The sequence below is a fragment of the Fistularia commersonii genome, chromosome 19 (assembly GCF_037954325.1).
Source record: "Fistularia commersonii isolate RoL2024-O1a breed Wild chromosome 19, RoL_Fcom_v1.0, whole genome shotgun sequence".
In the NCBI taxonomy this organism is placed as follows: Eukaryota; Metazoa; Chordata; class Actinopteri; order Syngnathiformes; family Fistulariidae; genus Fistularia; species Fistularia commersonii.
The window spans coordinates 10,415,848-10,435,113 of NC_141302.1; the positions used below are offsets into that span (position 1 = coordinate 10,415,848).

The 19,266-nt window shown below is 37.7% G+C and overlaps 1 protein-coding gene across 2 annotated transcripts in view; it reads left to right on the plus strand.

The window, feature by feature from the left end:
• The window catches only part of pcxb (pyruvate carboxylase b), a 307,943-nt gene that overhangs the window by 77,717 nt on the left and 210,960 nt on the right, over positions 1-19,266 (plus strand). For both annotated transcript variants that reach the window (XM_086165402.1, XM_086165403.1), the window contains one exon: positions 18,962-19,124. In XM_086165402.1, the coding sequence (XP_086021528.1) occupies positions 18,962-19,124 (163 nt within the window). The remainder of the gene's footprint in view (positions 1-18,961; positions 19,125-19,266) is intronic.

Consider the following 19,266-nt stretch of genomic DNA (forward strand, 5'->3'; position numbering starts at 1 on the left):
TCATTTGCCTAAAATCAGTAAATAAAAAAACAGCAGTAGAGGGGAAATAAACAGGTTATCCTGTTTCTTGTATATGTATGAATTGATGCAGGGCCTGGAATGTCCTAGTGTGGCTGATATCTTATTAATGTGCATGGCTTCAACAGCTTTGCTCCCTCATGCTGCAGTGTTTTTATGCCACCTCTTACCTCATTCTTATGAATGCATTATCTCGGTGACTCCTCAAAGCAGCTTTCAATAATTTTCTCAAAATGTTAACTTTGACTCTAGAACGATGTGCCGAGGTTTTGTTGATCAAGGTCATCTTCGTTGTACAAATCTCTTTCCATGCCAATTCAACAGTTTAGAAAGTTGTCTAACGGGACTGATTAATTTTCTTTTTGCCTTGGAATTCCAAGGTCAACTTGTGTGTGTAGAATTATAATCTTCTGCAAAAAATACCTCTGGCGTTTATTTAACACCATCTCAGTTATTCCTTGGGGGGATAATGAGCTCCATCTTACCTTAAAAGAGCAGTAAAAATTGCTTCTCTTTCTTTTTGCCATATTTTCGAGTTTGACACTTGAAGGTTGTTTTCAAATTTATCGATGGAAGGGTATCTTTTCTTTTTTTGCTACTGCCAAAAATTTGTTCTTAACACGTAAACTTTATCATAAATATAAGCAAACAATAAAGATCAATGATATTGCTGACACATGAATGGAAAATGGAAAATGAAAGGAAATTGTATTGACTAAGGGGTTCATATTTTCTGAAATTCTTATTGAGGAAGAACCTTTTAGTAGAGGTTGTGTTCGACACTCAGTGTGATTTTTGTGTCCTTTAAAATCAGCGATCCTCAACCTTTTCAGTGTCAAGGACAACTCTTATCTCAGACAACTTTTCACTGACTGGGGCGGAGATGTGAGTCACCTGTTAAGATGAACCTGTTCAAATAAGGCTCTTAGTATTTTCTTTTAAATGCAGCTCTTTATGCCATTACTCTGAGATCCTTCTAGTGTCTAATAGTTGACTCCTCATCTCTTCAAATAAGCTCTCCTGTGACATTTGTTTTTGGCAAGGGGTTAGCTTGTCAACTTACTTGCTGAAAAACCCTTTGACTTAGGTGTAGAAGTGGGGGCCAGGCGGAAATGGCAATTTTTCAAAAAGACTAATTAAAATAAAATACATTTAATTTCAACAACTTTATTCTTCCTTTGCGACCTCGTACCAAATGGTCCACGACCTGGTGGTTGGGGACCTCTGCTTTAAATGACGTGTCATATCACAAAATGTCATCAATATCCATATCACCTTGCAGTGGTAATTCTAGTTTCTCTGAAGTGCTGAATGCGCACAACAAAATTAAGCCAATACCATAAAACTGACCTTGACAAACACATGTGTTTCTCTGCATAATTCTTTAGCAGACATACAGAGAAACCAGCTGTTGAACTGGAGGCCATGATGCTTACAGCATATGGACAAGTGGAGGCAGGGGACAAAATTAACCACAAAGTGATCCAGCAAACAGATTGCTTGATCGCAAAACCCCTCAATAAAACAAGTTCCTTTTTGCCTTAGACCTCCACTTTATTTCAAACAACTCATAAAATTACTAGTGAGCTCCACAAATCAAGTGCTCCTTCATCAAGATATACATGGATGGAGTTTATTTTGAGAAAGCTCTACAAACATTTTCTGGCTTCTTTTAATGCTCACTCATTAAATATTTATTGATCAACAGCTGAAAATAGTCCTCTACAAATACTCTGGTGACTGCTGTTTAAAATTGTCCTTGCTCGGCTGTTTAGGATTCAATGAAACCACACATTTCTGACATCCCGTGTAAATATTTGTGTACATATTTGTAAATATTCATGAAAAGATTAACCGTAATATTTTATATTAGCAACAAACTTGCATTGGAAGGTCACCATAAGGGCAGGCAGGCAGCACCTTGAAAATGTTTGCGTTTTCATCTGTGTCTTAAAAAGGATGTAGAGATACTGCCTTACATATTCCCAAACTGTTAACCTGTACGGCTATATCACTTTCAATGAAACAAGAAATTGCACTATATTTATCCTTGAGCCTCCTTTCAAATAATCCCTTAGCATTGTCTGTTAACCCTTAGCTTGTATTTACTTTAACATGCGCCATTTATTTTCTGGAATCACATTTTTTATGATCTCAGTCTAATTCAATACTTGATCCTTTTTAACTGACAATCTGCAGCATTGAATGATATTTAAACCAATTGATGCACATCATTGTTACGATGTCAATCAAAATGACAGTAATATTTCAGAACTGGAATCTTATGCAAGCATGCTATGTTTTTATTTAACATTCATTGATGAAGGCAAACATTTCAAAAGCAGTAGCAAAATCCAAAATGAGCCCAAAAATTTTTATTTGTTTGTTTCCTGCAGCTTCTTTCAGTCAAACTGAGCAGAACTTCTTTGTTCCCCCTTGCTGGGACATAAGGTGTCCAGGTGTTTTCTCTTCATTTAATGAATGATCCCCCCCAAGTATTGCTATTGATTTTTCTTTCCTACAGTGGTACATAGTTATTGCGGGTCTGCTGGACACCCAAAGAAAAGCTCCAGCCCTGCTTGCCATTGCTCTCATAGTGTCTCTATTTAGCAGTCACTGTCAATCACTCTAGACCACACGTGTCAAACTCAAGGCCCGCGGGCCAAATGTGCCCTGCCACGTCACTGCATGTGGCCTGTGAGAATGTCTTATAAGGTCTGATTGTCTTAAAATAAAGAAGTCAAACGTGTGCATTGACTATAAACTACATTTCCCGTCATTCACGCCGATCATGTTACCCGCAAAGTGATGGCATCCCACCATTAGATTGCAATGTATCCACATCAATGACATTTTCAACAAGTGGAAGTGAGAAAATTATCAACTGATGCCTAAATGTCCAGGAAGAGAACAGTTCATGCAGATGGAAGACTTTTTCAAGAAAGATGGGAATGCATATGTATCATGAATGAGTCATAAATTCAGAGTTATTTAACATCAAGGAGCAGTTGCATTTATTTTCCATTACATTTAGTTCCCCTCATACTTTTCAGTTACCGTTCCATGTGGCCCTTTGAGGGCCACTGTTATACTCATGTGGCCCTCGGTGGAAATTAGTTATTCTCCATTGTGTTGTATTAAGTTTTCTTTTTTTTCTTTTATTCTTTTTACTGTGCATTGTCCCAATGTGGTGTTTTCATTTTAATGCACCTATTTTCAGATTTGAGCTTTGACTCACTGTCCTGTCATGAGAACCTTATTCAAACCAAATGACGTCTATGAGATTGCCTGTCCTTTCTCTGCTTTCACATTTGTACACGTTAGAAAGCACAGGATGCGGTTTGAACTTATAATGACTGACTACCAAACAAAAGAAACAGCGAAGGGAAAAAATGTCTGCGTTTGCTTGTGTGTGTACATGCATGCATGTATGCGTGTTTGTGTATTTATACACACACCAATCAGCCACATTATAACCACTGACAGGTGAAGTGAATAGCATTGATTTTTCTTTTTACAGCAGCTCATGTTCGAGGGTGGGATGGGCTATTCGCAAATAATATCATGTCTGATTGCTGTGAATTGAATGGCATTGATCGTCTGGTTACCATGGCACAATGAGATATATCTCACAAGTCAACCTTATGTCGTCACGGTTGATATGTCGGAAGGAGAGAAATGTTGACGGCCAGACGTCTTGGGCTGAGCGTTTTGAAAAGGGAAGCTCCTGTCTAAGTGCCACCTGTCTGCAGTGGTCAGTAGCCTACCTACCAAAAGAGTCTTTGCCGGCCAAGGCCATCATGTAAGTGAGGGTCTTAGGCTGGCCCGTAGGGTTCTGTCAAGCAGATGTGGTGCTGAAGCTCAAACTACTGAAAACATTAAAGTTCTGTTGCGAAGGCATCAAATGGGCATGTGAATAGCAAAATTGGGCCATATATCAGCACTGAACTGTACATCTGTGAATTCACAAAAATACACATTTTTAACTCGTGGAATATTTCTTATTTGTTATAGAAATGTGTTGAAACAGAGCAGGCTTTTACCCATCCTTTGCTTCTTGTATAATCCCTCTCATCATCACTATTCCACTTCTCTATCAATGTATATTTTGCTTGTATAGAAATATTTTCATTGAAAATGAGCAGCGTGGAGTAGTTTTATCCACAGCACAGCTCACAGTCTTTTGTTTTTTTTTCATTCCCTAGACATCTTCCTTATGATTACATTCTTAAGCCTGCCTGCATATTTCTTCTTTCTGTGTGTCACTTGCCTCATTCTTCACTTTCAAGTTGTATTTATTGAATTTCTTTTCCTCTCAGCTCCTTCCTCTGACTTGCCTCTGTTTTGCTGTGGCAGACCTTATATTTTACTGTTATCACATTATCAAAGCTGGTTGGGGACATGGAGGCTGATGTCATTAAATGTTTCTATGTTTGTGTAGTTTGTGACAGGCGCTCATGTGTTTGTTGGATGATTTTCTGTGCATGTGCCAATGGTAGATCTGGTGGCTGACGTGTTTTAAACTACATGCATACGTGTGTGGGGATGAACATATCAATTTTTGTGTGTGTGGGTCCACCTTATCTGTCTTCCCTCTCGCTTTCTCTATTTGTGACTTCCACTGTGCAATTTTCCATGTGAGAGAACCTGGATTGCATTCTATCAAGACTATATGGGCTCTTGCATTTTTTGGTGAGTGTGTGTCTGCTTATTTTTTTTTAGTGTTGTGTTTGTGTGCAGACATATGATTCACATAAACATAGTTCTGAATGTAAATTGTAAAATTGTAATATTTGTTTGAGATATTTCAGCTTTAATGTTGAGCTGCTGAGGCCCCAAGTCAAGGGTGTGGATAATCGTGGACATTTGACTGAAATCCACAAGTATTATGCATTTCATAGAATTCAGTAATATAGGATAACACTCTATAAGCATCAAGCGTTTTTTTGTAAAATGCCAGTTACATAATGCTGAAGCTGGGGGAGGATGTTATTCATCAGAATTTATTTTCAGATGAATGCTTTAGAGGCAGAGTCTGTGTACACTTTTGGTTGGTCTTAGCAATTTGTAAAAAAAAAAAAAATAAAACAACAAAAATTGGCACTATGCAGTAGCCATTTGTCTACTGATATATCTGCTAGATAATCAAGTAGAATACTCATTACCAATTAACTGTTTATTGCGGGATAGTTTAATCTGCTATATTCAAATGCTCACTGATATTCAGGTAATTTCCAACTAATTTTTACTGATTTCTCTCTACATTCTCGCTGAGTTTTCCACAATTTACAGCTGATTGTGAAACTGGTATTCATATTAGTTTGCTTATTTAATGGTGATTACTCTACAATTACCGTTATTACTAAGGACAGCAGCTAAAATTTGGTAGAGAAAAATTGCAAAAACATGCCATGAAATACTTTTTAAAACAAACAAATAGCTTTTTACCAGGTGATAACTCATGTGAGGACAGGGTCAGTTGAATTATATATAAAGATTGTTGATAGTTAAACAATCTGTATCATATTTGAAAATCTTACCTCACCTCATTTTGAGGAGGAATTCCTTTTTTGAACATTGCAGTGGTGTGAATGACTGGATGTTGTTGAAGTTAATCGTTTCGGAATTATCTGTTGAAAGTTTCATGAGACTAAATGGAAGAGGATGGCATGAGGCTAAGAACAAGAATATTTAGTTATGATCCAGCTTTCTTGAATTTTCTGTTACATACCATCGCAGGAATATACAAATAACAGGATGCACTTGGGATAAGTACATGGTGATGTGTTATGTAGGTGTATGAGTGGATATTCTGAGTTTGTGGGGGTCTAGGAGTTTGCCTTTCAGCCCTCTGGCTGTGGGATTTGTTTCAATCACCAATGATGTTTTATAGAAACCTACCTTGCAAACTCACAACCATATTTTGTCCTCATTGCTTATACATGTGTAGTTTCCAAGTGTTTGTTAAAGTGTAAACAAGGAGGTTATAATTGTAGATGTGTAGTTAAATGACCAAATGGTTTCTAGCTTCTTCAGGTTTTTATTTCAAACCACATTCTAAATCTGTATCCTGGTTGAGTCAATAACAAACTGTAAAGACAGACATCGGGTCAATATCTAAGTTTACTCAACCAGCACGGTGTCTTTCGAACTGCCAACACCTACTCTTGCTGCTTCCTGAGGAGGCTTTGAAACAGGGTTCACTGTGAACTGCAGCATAAGACCTGAGATACAAGTCAATGCAAATTAAGAGTAGAACTCAGGGATGAAGACCTGCAGCTCATGTGCTGTCAAAACATAGAGCCTCATGAAATCTCACACCTCGGGGAGTGATGTCAGATTAGGGTTTTTTGACCTTTTGGCAGCTGAAACAGTGGCCAGAGCAATAGAGCTATATTTTGTTTTAAGTGCTCACTCTCTTGAATTGTTTATGTGCAGTGGTTGACACTGGAAGGTGCTTGCTGTGAACAAGAATAATGACATGACAACCAGAATCATAATTCAGTATGAAATGTATACAGCCTGGTGCGAACCTCCTGTGCAATCACACTGAGGAGGAACCTTTTCCAGCAATAGTATGAATACAGAAAATAGAAAACCATCTTGACATATTTTCAAATTTCAAGATTTTTCTTAAGGTTTCAGTCTGTGAATATGACAGTGACACTGTGACAGTGAGTCTGAGCATCTAGTAATTTCAATTATGATATAATTGATATTTCATATATATCACATATTTTATATATATAACATAATTTCAAAGTAATTTCAAATGATTTCAATTTAGAAATAATCGATGAACAGAAAATTTCCACAAGTGTCTTGATAATTTTACTCTGGCTGTGGTTTTTACGCAACATGGTCCACAATTGACCACCCCTTGTTAATTTATTTTTCGTGAACATTCACCGGTTCAAGCTTGTCAGAATTTTATTCTGTATAATGAAAAATTATTGACCCAGTCATTATCTGTTAAACCTTAATTCAATGATAGATCCAAACGCAACAGCTTTATCATCTTTACAATCTCTGTTCATTTATTAAGTTATTTTCAGATAAGAGCTATTGAGATCCAGTGTGTGATGGGGTTGTTCTGTGCAACATATTTTTACAGAATCCAAAACAATAATGTGAGCCTACACTTTGAAAGCCATGAGTAGTTTGCATATCTAAGTCAGACATGACTTGCTTGCTGTTTTTCAACACTTTGTCCACATATGGAAAGCAATAGATCAGGGATGCAGTAATCAGCCCAAGTGAAAATATGGGAATAGATATTTATTTTTCAAGTTATGACCTTGATTTTGCATTCTTTGTTTTTAGATAAAAGTTCTGACACCAGGTTCAGACCGGGGCTTAGAAGTTCATAGATATGAGAGTTTATCATGCTGGTCTCTCTGATACCACATGATGTTGCATAATTTTTGTTTTGATACATTAGGCAAGAAAATAATATTTTTCACCTGGTTAACATAACACGTGAGGACTTGCCCTCTTTAAATTTCTCATGTGTCACTTATACCTACATTTTTTAACTATGTTGATAATCTTTTTGTGGTACACTATCAGTCATCATCAGTGTAATTGATTTGCCTTGTGAGCTTGCAGCAGACAAGCTAACAGGTTAAAGCAGACTTTACTAAACTGATGAGGACGTCAACATAGCAGTGCAATGCTGGAACGCTGCTGACTGCATGTATAAAAACAATGATAGGGTTTTGCTTAAATCAACTTTCAGCTTTAGAGTTGTGTGTGAAAAGGTACTCATCTCAGTTCATGCCGCAAAATTAAGAGTATTTTTCGCCTTAACTATGCACACAGTTGAGACTGATAATTTAGTCTTGATGAAATAAAAAAATACAAACAAATAGACCTTGGAAAAGAATGATAATGTCAACTATAATTTCAAAGGCCAAGTATTTACTTTGTGTGTCATCTTTTAAGTGCTCTTGAAATCAGATGTGTAAGGCATCTAAGTTTCCACAACAAGTGGAAAAATCCCATCTGCACGGAGTGATAACTGGATGTGGCTGAATGCTCAAGAGTAGGCACTGAATTGAATGTGATAAAATCTCATCTTTTACATGTTTCATCTACTCTGCCTCTACCGAAAAAAACCCTTCTACTGCCTTTGTACTTTTCTGTCGCGTAAAGTGCTGTCTGAAAAACAAGAGGATTCCAAGCCTTGTATTGAATCACGTATTTGATTTGTTTGTCTCCCATCTGATGTGACAGTGTCCATAAAATTATAAATGATGTTTTGTCTATTTTTCTGCTTAGCAATTGTGTGACCTGTTAATTCCCGAGATTATAGTTCACTGCAGATAAATCACATGTTGAGCATAATTACAAACACGTCTACCTGTATTTACTTCTTCTTCACCTGCTCTCTCTTCCCCCCTTCGTCCTCCTTACCTCCATCCAGCATCTCTGTCTTTTTGACTTTTCTCTTTTCATCTCTCACTTACTCCTGCATGCTGCCGTTATTTTACTTTCCTCTCCTCAGTCTTCAATCTGCTTCATTACAAGGAAAGCAGGAATTAATTAATAGGGTGATAGCGGGCCAGGAAAATAGAGGTGAATGTGAACTGAAAAGGAGTGAGGCTATTATCAGATACTGTCCTGTGGGTGTCTGCCTGGCCTGTGTCGGCACTTATCCATGTCCTCTCACAGCCCTGCCTCCTCCATGCCTTGTCCTTATCCAAACATGGCCCCCAACTCCGAAATATTCATGACCGATATTCACACAAATATTTAAAGCTTTATTTTCCGAGGCCATTTTTTTTTCCTCCTGTAGAGTTCTCTTTTCTCCCTCTTCTTCTGCCATCCATCCTCTCCACTCCTCCATTCTCTCTTCACACTTTCTTTTTCGTTTCACACTGATAAACTGTGATTAATCCCCCATTCCCTACCCCCATCGTCTCCTCCATGCTCTCCATTTCCAAACCATGTTTTATTTGCATTTGCGTATTGAGAAGGCAGCATAGTTTTGGCTGCCAGCAAAATTGATGTCAAAATGCCATCCTCATGCCACAATGATTCAAATTTCTTATTTCCTTCCTCTTTCATACAGGCTCCTCGTCCCTCCCTCCCCATTCTCTTTTCTTTGTTTGCTGTCTAAAGCCCTAATAAAATTCATACAGAGCAAGATGGGAGGCTCAAAGCCTTCCTTTCCGTTCTCCTTTCTGCCCCTCCCTGCCTGTCTTTTGCCTGATTTTCTGTTTTTCTTTCATATTTGCTCTCACTCCATTTACCCTGCTTGCATTGTCCTTCTCGTCTGTCCTTCATGGTGTTTTCCATCTGCACGCCTTCTCCTTTCGCTCCATGGTCAACTTTTACTTCCTGGTCTGTTTCTTCCATTCATCTTGCTTGATGTCAGCGCTTGTGTGTGTGTGTGTGTGTGTGTGTGTGTGTGTGTGTGTGTGTGTGTGTGTGTGTGTGTGTGTGTGTGTGTGTGTGTGTGTGTGTGTGTGTGTGTGTGTTCATCCCTCCCATTAGCTTGCCATCCCTCTTGAACTTTATCTTCTCTGTTGCAACATTCAAATTCCTGCTGTTCCTGCTCTGCTGATATATATTTCTGTTTATGTATATAATTTATATACATAAACTTGCATGCTTGTATTTTCATGTGTGGCCTGCCTGTGTATTTGATAGACCAGAGCATGCGTTTGTTTTAATGAAATGAGAAATGCATTTCTGCTGTGCTCTTTAACACTTGCCCAGGAGCCATCTTGAAAAACATATTTTAATGGAGAAGTGGTGTCTGTGAGCATGAACAAACCAACCAAAACATAGAGTAACCACACATGCAGCAGGTAGACTAATGAAGTTATCAAATAAAGTGTTCACTTCAAAAGGAGCCAATGTTTTATTTTATGAGGCCTTCGGTGATGTGGGCTGGGGATGAAGACACATAGATAGGAAAAGAGGCTATTGAAGAGGAGTGGAGTGAAAATGCTAACATTTATTTCTGAAATAATAATAGAATACATTAATATGTCAATCATTTCCATCTCTTCTCTCATGGTGCCCCTTTTATACATTCATCTCACATTCATTTCCATGTGATAATTTCCTGGCCCATTTCATCCTCTGCTTCTCAAGTTTTTAAATAGTCACTCTAACTCCCTTGATCCTTGGGGTATTACCGTTAACAGTTTGACATTCAAGTGAAAAGACTTTTACTTTCTTGTTGAGACAGCTCGAACCCAGAGTTGATAGATAGATAGATAGATTGATAGATCGAATTCAGAGGTCAGCTAATATCAAGGTGGCAGGTTGCAGAACAGATAAATGGATACAAAGAAGTTCAAAATAAATCTCTGCATGGAGTACAAGAAGCTTGTTTTACTTCTGAACCAAGAAAGATAACCCAGAATAATTGCCTGTAAACTAGTTATAAATGTATTTAGAGCAATTAGATCACCAACTTTTTGTGTAATCCCAGAAATCCTCATCAGTTAAAATAGTAGTACCTAGTCACTGACTGTCAGCTTATAATTAGAGGCATGACATAAGTACTGGAAACATACCCAGAGGAATTAAAAAAATGGCTCTAAATATAAGAACTGAACACAAGTGTTAAGAGAGGGCTCACAAAAAATTCTGATCCAGCATCAACATTATCTGTCTGCACAGGTCATTTACTGAATATCATACTGATACCACTGATCTGCATTTTATTCCATACTTTGCCCTGTATGAGGAACTGTATGTTTTCCCTGGAAGCTTCACTTAAGAGCAGGCATTCCAAACATCTTCATCGCAATCTACCAGTGGATAGCAAAAGCAACGTGGGTTGATCTTTTAGCCCTGCCTTTCAGGATTAACTGCAGCGCACAGGAGACTGCACTACATAAAAAAATTGTCATAGTGTGGTAGATTGCATGTTATTAAAAAAGATAACTGTTAGCCTATCATCTCACTGTGGCATTTGGAACTTGAATCTGAGATCCCGATAATACTATTCCATCATGAGTGATGTGTTTGAGGCAACCCTTGCTGATTCCATTAAGTGTAACAGTTAGGCAATGTACAGTGGCAATGTGTATGTACAGAATTATACAATGCCAAACATGTTCATGCTGTTATGCAATGTAAACCGTATGTTTTGAATATAAGGTATACTCTATATGTACATATAAATACATTTATTGTTGATTCACTTAAGCTCCATTGCCAAGCAACCCATAGCACTCTTTTAATAACAGACATCTCTAGAACACCACACAGATTTTAGGGTAAATAAAGCAACGGCCTCTTGAATGGCGATCAACGGGCTGGGGTTAAAGAAGTGAAAATATATGTATGGATTCTTTAGTAAATTAAATATGAGGATTTTTTTCCTCTGACTTTGGGCAGCAAATGACTGAAATAGGATTCTGATGATGTGGTGGTAAACAACTGAAAAGCTAATGTGTTTGTTCTTCAACACAAATGTTTCTATATCAGCTTGTTTCCTTGGTCTTTTAGCTCAACATGCCAAATTATTGTAAGAGATACTAGTAGAGGTTTACCATGTAGACAGGACCAGTGTTTAGCAAAACGACACAACTTTAGTGTCATTAACCAGAAGAAGAGCCTGAGTCTTCTTCACATACTGAGGTACTGAATTGCTTGTTTTGAAAGGTTACTTGAATTATAAGAGTAGTTAAATAAAGCAAAAGTAGAAGTAATCCCATAATTATCATACATTATTTTCACCTTAGAGGAGTAAACAGATAAAATCTTATGGGTCCTTAAGAATAAGTACAAATGTGTTTAATTTAGTTTTTCTTTAAAAGCCTTTTAAACACATTTTCTGGAATCCCGCTAAATTTTGCCATGTTGTACCCTTTCATAGAGTAATTTCTTGTCATCAATTTGACAAGGCCCTCCCTCTCATCCCTCTTACCCTGCACTCATTTGTTTCTTATCCATCTGTCACCACCACCTCCCTTTCCTCTATGTCTCCCCCCCCTCACGTCCACCCACTTCTTCTTTGCCATCGTTCCTTTTGAATAAGGCCAAATCCAGTCTCTTCCATACTCCCACTTTTCCCACTCACTCTTTTATATCCAGCTTCTTATCCTCTTCCATACTCCCACACCCTCAGCTTCCTTGGACTTTAATTTTTTTTCCCCCAGATTTTGCCTTGAGCGGGGAATTTGGCGCATAGATCTTGTCTCTTCACCATCATCTTTTGCACACCTCACAATTGAAAAGATTTTCTGCATCTCTCACCCTTTTTAATATTGCTCTCTTATTGGCTAAACAAACTCCCTTCTCTCCACTGAGCTTCCTCTTACTCTGACACTTTTTTCGCTCCCTTTTCTCAATTTCCAACAATTGCTGAGTGAAATGACTGAAAATGATATGCAATTAGTATTCGGTCTTGGATGTGGATTTGTGACTAATTGAGACTGATTCTTTGAATGTGCCGCTGAAAGTGGACATACACATCAGACTGTTTTATAGTGTGTGCACTTCCTCCCAAGGTTTCACCAAGTATTAGTCTAATGTACTTTCCTTGTACTGTGATAATGGCTTTGGTGCGGTCGGGGCAAGTCATGCGTGACTACGTGCTTGTGCCAGCAGGCAACGACATGAGTGAATTCAAAGGTATTTGTGGGGTCTTTGGTGTTTGAAATATCGGAACATACATTAGATTTAATGAATGCACAGGTGCTCACCTGGCTGTCAGAGGGCAGTGCATTATACATCATGCCCTGCGCCATCTTCGACCCAGGCAATCTAACCTCTTCCATAAGTCAGCCATAAGGATAATTCATTTGAATATAATGTCATGACCTGGTGTACACACTTTTGACCTGGAGTAATTATCTTTTTGAAAGTAAAACAAATAGGTGCTTTGATATGCTTATCCATTCTTTGTTATATGAAGAGTTTTGGATGGGTTCAATATTTTTGCTGTCCAAATAAATAATTTTTCATTCAACATTTGTTTCAGTCATCAAACAGGCTAGTTTATGACACCGTTTTATTGGTTTTGTCAAACTTGGTTAGGGATTATTGCCCCCTCTTCCAAGATCATGGTTATTCTGAATTAACCTTTAATTTCTTCACAGATGCATGGCATTTAGAGTTTCTGCATTTTAAATTGAGCAGATCAGAATTTGTTATAAATGCCTGAATCACCAAGCTGCTGATGGTGCGGTTTTTCTACAGCGAACAGCAAGAAAACAAATGGTTGCTAGTTCATACTATTCTCTCCCAGGCCAGGGCCAAACAGAGAATAACAAAACACTTCTATTGTAAATATGTATTTGTGATAGAGGTTGGATGGATGCACCGAAACAAATACATCAGGCAACTTATAATCACAATAGTGATGATTTCTGAGAGTGCAGCTTTATTTAGTGCTAGAAGGCCTAATGCTTTTTGGGACAAGGGTTTCTCCTGACATCGCTATGTCTGTCGAGGCAATATATGTAAAGCCATTTTGAAACATTATTGAACAGTTGTTCAATTCATCATGCTGTATTGATGGAGGCTTTCACAATTAGCGGGAACAATGTTGTAGCCAGCCACAACACATCTTGATTGGTTTTCAGAAAATATTTTTGGACTTTGAAGATGAGAGCATGCAATCTTTTTCTTGGTTTGCTTAACAGGATGCTGCAAGCTCTATAAATGTACCTGCCTTTGAGGAAAGTGTAGGAATGTATTCTATGAAACACATCTTGTTCACTGCTTTCTCATGGTACCTGGTCACTTGGTTAATTTAACAGTTTGTTGTACTGTGTCTTTCTGTTCCAAAAATCCCAATTAAATAGCCCAGAGATGTTATAATGTAAACTGATGTAAAAAAACAAAACAAAAAAAAAAAACAGATATTTTTCCACTTTTTCCCAAGTCTCTTCTTACAGCAGCTGCTGTAGATAAAGCATTTGTACCAATGAATAAGCAGTTATTGCTATTATAGACTTGCACTCTTTTAAAGATTTTGTTCACATTTGAAGATACATGAATGGAATACTGCAGGGTTGAGTGGGTAATCAGATTCAGGAGCATTTTTTTTATGAATTGGCTCCTTAAAGGCATTAATATCTAGTGGAGTTAAAACTGTGATTTACAGTGTTCACTTGTTACTAGTTGCAATTTTGTTGTTCACAGACTTGTATTGGGAGAAGTGGTTTCCCAGAGAGGATTCTAAATCCAATAAACCATCATACATACATGCATGGAAATTTCCCCCTGACTCAAATCACATGTGTAAACACATCTTAATGAGGTTTCTGTTCTGTCGTTCCTCATATATTTGCAATCAGAGTCAATAGGGCACTTTCCGCATAATCGTAATGAATAGGAACTGGGTTTTACATTGATAAAAAGCCCCTTGTATTTTATGTCAATGAAAACAGTCCAATTTAGCAGTTTCCATTTTGGCAATTTGCTCATTGTGTGGTATTCCAGCACATGTGCCTCTGTGTGTGTGTGTGTGTGTGTGTGTGTGTGTGTGCGTATGTGTGTGTGTGTGTGTGTGTGTGTGTGTGTGTGTGTGTGTGTGTGTGTGTGTGTGTGTGTGTGTGTGTGTGTGTGTGTGTGTGTGTGTGAGAGAGAGTAAGAGAGAGAGAGAGAAGTGAGATAATATTACACATACAGATAAAAAAGATAATATAGGCTTAAAAGCAGATAAGAGTTTTTCTCATAAATAAAAAAAAAACGGAAAAAACAGGATATGCATTTTGTAGTACTTGCAAGGTTGTTGCTAATATTTCAGGGGCTTTAAATAATTGGGTCTACATGTTTTTTGTATTCTAACATGATTATATTTTCAGGTTGGTGATTATATCAAACACCTAATGTTTGAACTTTACAAGCCAATCAGAAGTCATTAGTTACCTTTGCTTGACAAACCAAATGCATATTAACACTCAGAGACCATATTCAAATAGTCTTTCTTTCATTGAAGGTTTTTTTTTTTTTTTTTACGATTGGTGGAGATGAACTATAAACTTGGCAACTATTCAGAGACCTCTAGGCAAGGCAAGTGTACAAAAAACAAGTTGCTGAAAATAGTTCAATGATAGACCTTGCATTTTATTTTCTGAAAAATGGTCAAATACAGAGAAAAATTGCCCAAAATGAGTGAGTGAATGATTGTTCGTCTGTATATGTGGCCCTACCATGGTCTGGCGACCAGTCCAGGGTGTACTCTGCCACTTGGTCGATGACAGCAGGGATACGCTCCAGTGTCCCCCGCGACCCCAAGTGCAGGATAAGCATCTGACGATGGATGGTCAAATACAGGCTCTTCAAAGCACGGAGATATCAGAACATAACCAACTGAAGAATGGAAGCACTGAAGAAAGGGTCCATCACTTTTGTTTTATAAAGAAAATACAGATTTCGGAAACCATAGCCTTATAGTAAGTATATTCATTAAATGGACAGTTATTTTCGAATTTCAATTCAGCCTTTGCAAAGCCCAACCCCCATTAGTAATTATGTTTTTGGAAAAACAAAATGGTTTTTAGATATAAAGGCCAATATTATGCTTTAGAAGAATATATTTAGGCTGTCAAACTGACTCAGCAACAAAATGATAACTACCAAAAAAAAAAAAAAAAGAAAATTAAACATTCAATTACATTAAATCCAGTGTTATTCTGACCCTGGCTATGTTCGCTTAACTGTCTACCATTAGTGTCCATAGAGCCAAACGATATTCTGTGCAAAACAGCTATTACCTTCTAACTGTAATTTCTTCTTTTTTTTTGCACCTGCAAATTGATTTGTCCAACATCATGATAGCATTATCAAAGTGAGGCCAAAATGCGTTGCTCAAATTGTTCAACCTCCCTCCTTATTTGGCAGATTTCTGTTGGGAAATAATGAGAAAAACAAAAACACACACAATCAAAAACATTTTTCCTGAATTTTGCATAATACAGTTTGTGCCCAGATTCGAGAGCACAACATCTATCATTGTTAAATTGTTTTGCCTGTGCAAACCATCAGACAATGTCTGTGGTTCATACAGAACCTTATGAGGATCCTCTTGTGCTCTATACTAAATGGTTTGGAAAATCTACAGCTGAAGTACTGGTGCAATGTGGTAGACATTTTTTTGGAGGCTTCATTAAGAAAGTTGGTGAATAACAGAATGGTCAGAATGGTCTTTGGATGTTTATTTATCGACCTAAAAAGCTACAAGTCATGCAGAGCACAGAGTAGTCTGCAGGAGAGTACAAAGAACACGCAGCGAGGCTGGGTTTTTACACATAGAGAGGAGGCACCATCGTGAAGGACGCAGTCAGGAGATGTGTCTGGTCCCACGGTGGTCCCACGGTAAGAGAGGAGGTGCCATCTTGAAGGACACATTCCATCAGTCAGGAGATGTGTCTACTTGTATTTTGTACGAGACAGAGTAGGACACACTGTTTGGGAAAGGACACATTGTCTGGAAGACAGACAGTTGATCAAGCAAGGACACCTCCTTTGAGGCTGAGCACATTCTATTGTTTTGACTCGTTGGTCTCTCCTCTCCGAATGGAGACATGGGCTTGGATAATAATAAGCATAGTTTTCTCACAGAGCAGTAAACTTACGGAGTTCCATAAGATATTTCGGCAGCAACAACATGGGTGTGTCTTATATACAAACGGTATGAAAGTTTAGTTGTATAGATGATACATCTGTAATGTCTCTCCTTTCTTCATCTCAGTATGTTTTACTAATGTTATGTCAAGTGGTTAAACTTTAAGTTCTGAACAATATTATATTTCATTCAACTATTTTCTAATAATCTCAAGCTGAGGCCATAGCATTTTCATACATTTTTATACATAATCTATCTTCTATCTTTTTTACTGTTGTTTTAGACAGAGTAATCTTTTCTTTTTCTATAAAATATTATAGATACATCCCAAATCAAAATGGGGGTTTTAGTACCATTGATATGTACAAGTTTGGAATTACTCGTGTGAAGCGTTTTATACTCACATGTTTGTGTTATTAAACTTCCAGCAGCAGCCTGCTTTCCATGTTGTGAAAAAAAAGCACTTTCACTGAAAGTGCCCCCATTCTCTTTGTGCAGCACTGCTTTAGTATGGAACTGGCTAGTGTTTCAAGGGACTTTGCTTTGGTAACTGGCTGCATTGAAGGACAGATGTTGCTGCAGGCTCTTTAATTTGTCTGAGTCAAATTAGTATACAATGAATTTCATAAAACCTCAAGGGTCCTCATTCAGTTTTGCTTTATGTTTTTAAAGTAGAAAAATTATGCGGGGGATTGGCCTAATTTTATTTGTGTGCTTAAAAAAATTAGATTGCATGAATGCCAAACATTTCACTTAATGCTAAAGTTGTATCTCTTGTCACTGCAACGTGTTTGCTATTTTTTTTACCAACATTGCTCAATTTCTTTGAAAACAGGAAAGAACTGGAATAAACTAATATTTCACCTCATATTTTGGCAGTTTTATTTTATGTACATTTTGTCTTTGTAGTGTTTTTCCAGGAGATTCATCAGGATTGTGTATTTGCAAAAAAAAAAAGCATTAACATCTTATTTGAAAAAAATGACATGCTCACACACATATTGTTTCGTCATAATTTCAGCTTGTAAAATTTGGAAGATTGTTCATGTTGTTATTAAAAAAAAAGCCAGACTTAATGATATTTAATTTCCAACTCACTGCTAATCCAACCTGGTATACATTGAGGGAGACACAGGAGGGCAGATTAACAACATTGGTCACATATGCTGGATCTTTTCAGTGTGGTAGCTTGTACAAGTTTGGAGTGTGTTGTTAACACATCTGCATCCAAGTGAAATAAACAGACAGTGAATAGTCAGTCTGAAATTGATTTCCACAACTGCAGTTTGGGGCAGTGCTCAAGATGGGGCTAATTTGTTTTTGCCCTTCTATTGTTTCCAAATGCAATTGTCTAGTTATTTTCAAAATACCATCATATTCATAAATCATAAAATCACATTTGCATCTGTCCATGTCACCAGTGGATCTGCTTTGTCCATTAAAACATATCACTCTAGGCTGATGCATAGTTGTCCCTCTGTGTGGGTAGAGTGTGCATAGCAGCTAATTGAGACATTAAGGAAACCAAGGCCAAGACCATGTTCAAAAAACTGCTTGTTTACTAATGTGTAGACCTTCTGTTTCTCATTCGCCCTTCACAGCGGTATTAGTGTGTTTATGTTTGGCAATGGGTTGGATGCAAGGACACAGCCATTTGTAAAATCTCTACCCCCCAATCCTCTGTCTCTTTCTGTTTGAATTTTAAATGTGTAAGAGAAACAGCAGGGATAAAAATCCTTCCTACAGCATGGCTTTGCATCATTGCCTCTGAGGTCACCTCGCATATTCTAGAAGCTCTCATTCGAGCTTAACATTTGAGGAAATGCAGCACATAGTATAATTAGTGTTTAAAAAGGTTTCTGTTTAGAGACACTAACTTGTGTCTCTTAATTCTTTTCAGTGTTTTAAATTAGTTTACATACATAGGGGTTTTACAGACGATTTTACTTGCTAAATTTTGGAGATGACAGCATCAAATTGCTTAATAATGAACAACCAGATGTTTTTTTTTTCTTCCTCTCATCGTGAGCCAGATGTTCCATCTTGTGTCTACAATTGCTCATGAGGACTAATCAACAAATAGACACACAACTAAATAAAAAAACATTCTACTTTTTCATCTTATCTAAATGCACCTTGTAGTGTTTAGGGGATTATAATGGGGAATTGTCACCCTAGTGTGCTTAAAGGATAAAGTAACTCAAATATGGAGTGCTGAAGCAATCTAGTCAGTGAATCTGGTCAGTGAATTGAAGGATGGCCTGCGTAATATTTTAAATCCTATAGAAAAGGCAAAGCCCTCTGCAGTGATATCAAGGAAGTCTGGGGAGCGCTTACATCTTTACATCACCTTCTAAACTCGGTTCCTCCTTTTCACCTTGTTGTCTCTTTTTCTAACAGTGTTGACCTGGTGCACGCTCAGCTGCGAGTGTGTGAGGGCCGCAGTCTGCCAGAACTGGGCCTTAAACAAGACAAGGTCAGGGTCAATGGCTGTGCAATCCAGTGCAGAGTGACAACTGAAGACCCTGCACGAGGCTTCCAACCGGACACTGGAAGGATTGAGGTAGGATCATTCTTGACGTGAAACTCCTGTCATAATATAGACCTTGCCACAAATCTTCAAAAGGCAATTCCATCTTTGGAAAATGATGTTATTAGCTTCTTGGGGGATAAATTACATTGTAAAGTACATGAGCCAAATGTCA